This window comes from Ipomoea triloba, chromosome 13 (genome assembly GCF_003576645.1).
Source record: "Ipomoea triloba cultivar NCNSP0323 chromosome 13, ASM357664v1".
Classification (NCBI taxonomy): Eukaryota; Viridiplantae; Streptophyta; class Magnoliopsida; order Solanales; family Convolvulaceae; genus Ipomoea; species Ipomoea triloba.
Window position 1 is genome coordinate 5,891,665 of NC_044928.1, and position 5,423 is coordinate 5,897,087.

The 5,423-nt window shown below is 37.2% G+C and overlaps 1 protein-coding gene across 1 annotated transcript; it reads right to left on the reverse strand.

Annotated features, from left to right (window-relative positions):
• Positions 1-2,039: 2,039 nt before the first annotated feature.
• Positions 2,040-3,075, reverse strand: LOC116001101. The gene is made up of 2 exons (XM_031240999.1): positions 2,398-3,075; positions 2,040-2,243 (listed from the first exon to the last, which is right to left on the reverse strand). Exons 1-2 carry the CDS (start codon positions 3,073-3,075, stop codon positions 2,040-2,042), a joined length of 882 nt encoding a protein of 293 aa, XP_031096859.1.
• Between the last annotated feature and the right edge of the window lie 2,348 nt (positions 3,076-5,423).

Genomic DNA, 5,423 nt, shown 5'->3' on the forward strand with positions numbered 1-5,423 from the left:
CAAGGCAATTGCGCAGGCAAAAGTGTCGTCGACGACTGTCAATTCTCTGTTATGAGTTTCTCCTGTATTAACAAAATTTATGGCAGTTTCTATATTTACATCAACCAGATCATTATCATTTCCCAAAATATTATGATCTAGGTGTTCCGCATCCCTAGTGTTATATGGAGCACGTGCATGTTCACTAGGTATTTCGTCTTCAGGACGGATAAAAACTTCCTGAAGTGACTGTGAAACTTTACCATTTCTGGTTTTCCGCGGATTTAAATCTTTTGCACCAACTGGTCTCCCGCGCTTCTGGCGGTGGGAGTGTCAGTGTGCATACTTGGACCCTTGGGGACTTCTACTCTAGAAGGAGCATTCAGAGCAGGAATATGGGACCTAGTCACTCCTTTATAATCAGTAAAAGCATCTGGCAGGTTATTTGCTAAATTTTGCAAATTAACAATCTTCTGAACTTCCAGTTCAGTTTGACTAGTACGTGGATCAAGATATTGAAGATCTTTTTCATCCCATGAAATTTCTCGACATTTTGTTAAATAAGGTACTTTACCTCCCCCTAATGTCGGGAAATGATCTTCATCAAAGATGCAGTCAGCGTACCTCGCAGTAAACTGATCTCCTGTCATGGGCTCTAGGTATTTAATGATGGAGGGAGATTCATATCCAACATATATACCTAATTTTCGTTGCGGGCCCATGGAGGTACGATGTGTAGGTGGTATAGGAGTATAGACTGCACATCCAAATATACGTAGATGGGAAATGTTTGGTTCTATGCCACGTAGTAGTTGTAAGGGGGAATGATCATGATATGCAGTAGGTCGGATTTGTATCAAAGCCGCAGCATGCAATACTGCATGTCCCCAACAAGAAATTGGTAAACTGGACTTTTGTAGTAATGGTCTTGCAATTAATTTAATACGCTTAATCAGCGATTCAGCTAGACCATTCTGGGTATGGACATAAGGTACAGGATGCTCTACTTTGATGCCCAAAGCCATACAATAATCATCGAAAGCAGTCGATGTAAATTCTCCAGCATTATCCATTCTTATTGATTTAATCGGATAATCTGGGAACTGGGCATTTAATTCAATAATTTTCGCAATAAATTTAGCGAAAGCTTTGTTCCTCGTTGATAACAGACTGACATGAGTCCAACGAGTAGAAGCATCAATAAGGACCATAAAATATCTAAATGGTCCAGAAGGTGGATTAATAGGTCCACAAATATCGCCCTGCAACCTTTGCAGAAAAGCAGGCGATTCATGTCCAACCTTAGTACGCGACGGGCGTATGATATATTTTCCTTTCGCACAAGCAATACATGTATACATATTTGGCGAAAGTACATGAGACCTTGAAAGGTTATGTCCAGCAGAATTAAATAATCCGACCCATCATATTTTGACCAGGATGACCTAAGCGGTCATGCCAAATTTGAAAAGAATGTGGATCTTTTAATTTCATGGTTAGTGCAACACATGAGTGTTGGGTCGTATGTGGGTATAATACAACCCAGAAGATAAAGATGCAAGTTCCTCAACCTCTTGCTTATGACCAGTGATTAACTGAGTCATGATTAAGAACTCCTGATTTCCCTTAGTTCTGGTTTCAATATGAAAACCATCCCGAATATCTTTAAAACTAAGCAGGGTTCTCTTAGATTGGGGTACAACAAAGCATTTTCAATTAGTAACTTTGTACCTTTAGGGAGGATAAGTGAAGCTCTACCGAGCCCACTACTTGTATCTCATCATTTGCAATTGTTGTGATATTATTACCCGTCTTGTTTAGTGTCTGAAAAAACCTTTTATTTGTAAGGATAGTATGTGTAGTTGCACTATCCACCAAGCACATGATTGGTTTATTGTCCATCGTGTAGACAGTAAAAAATCGAAGTGCTGTTAAAAGCATATGATAAAAGATATATATAATCATGCCATTAATATATTACAAGATTTTATTATAATAAACTTAAAGGAAAGCAACAGAAATATTCATAAAATGTCAACAACATGCCATGCATGATCACCCTATTCTTCAAGCTCAAAATCTCCAATTTCATAATTCATCAGGAGATCATCATCATCATTATTTATGACCGCGTTTGCTGCAGGCAAACTGGTACTGGCATGATGAGATTCATTCTTTGTTGGTTGCTTATCATCTTTCTTCATCATCATTTGATAAGCATTAACCAAATGCCTTGGTATGTGGCATGTACGGACCAGTGCCCACTACATCCGCATCGGTAGCAAACCTGTTTATGACCAGAGTTTTTCTTTGATGAGTTTTGATTTCCTTGGGTAAGAATAATGCGTTCTGTACCCCTACGGTTACCGCGATTGTATGAGCTTTGACCTTCCGGGACAAAACCAATACGTTCCATACCTCTACGGTTACCGCGACCGTGTCTACCACCACGACCCTTACCACGACCTCTTCTATTTTTCCACCTTTGGCAATATTATGTGCTTCAGGCACAGGTGCAGAGCCAACTGGTCGTGCATTATGATTTTTCATCAACAACTGATTATGTTTTTCAGCCACAAGAAGTGCTGAAATTAGTTCAGAGTGTTTGTCATAATTCTTAGCCCTGTACTGCTGCTGGAGTACAAGGTTACTCGCATGAAAAGTAGACAAAGTCTTTTCAATTAAATCAGACTCTGAAACTTCATGTTTGCAGAGCTTCAGCTGTGATACAATTTTGTGCAGGGCTGAATTATATTCAATTACAGATTTGTAATCTTGAAACCTCAGATTCAGCCAGTCAAATTGTGCCTGAGGGAGGACAATTGATAGTTGTTGGTCAAATCGGTCCTTCAGGGACTTCCATAATGCATGTGGGTCTTTTTCAGTCAAATACTCATTTTTAAGATCGTTATTCAAATGGTGGCGTAGGAAAATAAGAGCTTGTGCCTTCTGGGCATCAGTGCTTTGTGACTCATCAGCAATAGTTTGCTTTAAGTCCTTTGATGTCAAATGCATTTCAACATCTAAGGCCCAAGTCAAATAGTTGCTACCGTCAATGGCAAGCTCAGTAAATTCACGTTTGGCAATTGAAGACATAATATAATTTTTTTTTTTAATGCAGAATATAAATTATAATAAGGAGTGTAGGAAAGTAGTACCGTTCACTGGAGATTTAGAACACTCGTGCTGATAACGTGTTGTAAATTATAGTACTACTACTAATAATAACAATAAAAATAATAGTAATAATAATAAGTGAAATGGCCGAAAGTCTGGAAATGGGAAAGAAGTGAAGCATTTAATATATGAAGATCCTGGATGATTTTACAAAGAGTGGAGGGGTATTTATAATGTCAGGGGATGAGTAAACAAATATATATATGTACAATAAATGCACATAATTGTCCTGGTTTGGTTGGATTTGTCAAATGCCTAGATGTCTTTGTTACCCTAAGGTCAAGGGGTCAATCCCCCTAACCCATAGCTTTTGTCTTCATCTTGAACTAGCTTTCCAGTCACATTTACTTCTTAAATGTTCTCCAAATTTGTCATCAGCAGTAGTTGTTGTTGTGTGGATTAAGTCTTAGCATTTAAGTGAATGGTCCAAGGTTCAAACCATAACTTGGACATCCATCATTTTCCTTTTATTTCATAATAGATATATTATTTTATAATGTTTGAAAATAAACTTAATTAAGAGCATACTTTAAATTCACATTCATTTACCAAACAAAAATAGAACCATCATATCAATTATCACTCATCTACTTGCCTTTGTACGCCGGAGCTTGTAAAAATTATATCATGGAATCATGGACTATGACCTACTTTGTAAGGTGGACCATTAATATAAGATATATTTTTAATATACTAATTAAATATACATTTTTAATAAACTTAAATGCGCTCTCTGGAGACCGTGGTCTCGTTGTCCTTAAGCAACCGCCATATGATGTCTTCAACATTCTTAACGAAGATTTTCTTGGTGTTCCTAAGGGACGTGTGGTTCCTAGTATCTTTAAAAAAAGTTATTTTTTAAAGATACATTATTTAAAATTGAATGTACAATATTTGGTATACTATTAAATAATAAACTTTTGATATACAAATAATATACCTCCAATATATTAAAAATAATATTTATTCATGGTCATGTTATAATTTACCATTTGCATGTCATTGGGCCCATTGCAATAAGGCTGGGCTTCTTTACATTTTAGCCCTTTTTAAATGAGCTTTATATCATCTTACTCAATCGCTTAAGGTCCATGATTAGGCCTACTTAAATGGGCCAAATGTTCAAATTTTAACAGTATATCCTATCTTAATAAATATGATTTTTTTTTAATTATTCTTTTTTGCTATACTTAGCGCACTTAACCGATCGACGGGTAAGGTTGGCTAGAGTCGTCAAAATAGATTTTTCTCGTCGGGTCTATCCGCTCCATCTCGCCATAGGTACAATCATTATTTCATGAACCATGATCCACACATTTGTGTGAACCATAAATAAAAAGTACATTTTTAATATACTAAAAGTACATTATTTATATACAATAAATTACATTATTTGAAATTATATGATTTTTGATATATTATCAAATAATGTACATTCAATACACAAATAGTGTACTTTTAGTATATTAAAAATGTATATCTCATTCATGGTCCACACAATAATTTACCACAAGTAGGGGCGGGTTCATCGAACGTTGAACCTGCCAAGAGGTGATTTTTTTAGCCCGCCCTGCCTGGGTCACGGACCTAGGCGGGGCGGGCCAAGCGGTCAACGAGTTTAGCCCGTTGTTCGCTACTATAAAAAAAAATTAAAACTTAACTCATTAGTCTAGGAACGTCAAAGTTTAGGTTCAGTTTTGGTATTGTGTTGCTCTAAATATGAAAAATCTTTAACCATAAAAGTTGTAGGGCATTCTCTTAGATTTTCATAGCCACTTGAATCACCTTGATTGGACTTCATATGAAGGAGATATGATTAAAATACTATAAACATGTTACATGACAAATTTCTCATAGCGTGCCCCGAATGTTTTGATTTTTTTGGGAACCATACTCTCGTACATACCCTCCAAGGGATAACTTAGCAGTCCACTGAGAAGTGAAATATATCAACCACCGAGATGTGGGCTTAAATGCATCTACATCTGCGAAGCGGATAAGATATGTTGACAGTTGAGAAGCGGGATAAAAATAATGTTGACTGTTTGGAAAGCGTATATGTCGACCACTGAGAAGCGGGATAATTTATTAACCATAATTATGTTGGTACGAGTCGCCTCTGATGCTTTGTGACCGTACGTTAAGCGTGCCTCCTACTCTGCCTTGCAGGCCCAACATGGTATGTACGTGTGGGGTTACCTTCAGAGCATCGCAAAACCCACACGGCTATGTATGCTGTGCGCATAGGCCGCCTACCCTGCCCTGTA

What these genes read in the sequence shown, in the direction of transcription:
- LOC116001101 (XM_031240999.1), bottom strand. Translation starts at nt 3,075, where the DNA reads ATGTCTTCAATTGCCAAACGTGAATTTACTGAGCTTGCCATTGACGGT. An exon ending in CGGTCGCGGTAACCGTAGAG is followed by an intron (nt 2,244 to 2,397) that starts GTATGGAACGTA and finishes ATGCGGATGTAG; the next exon opens with TGGGCACTGGTCCGTACATG.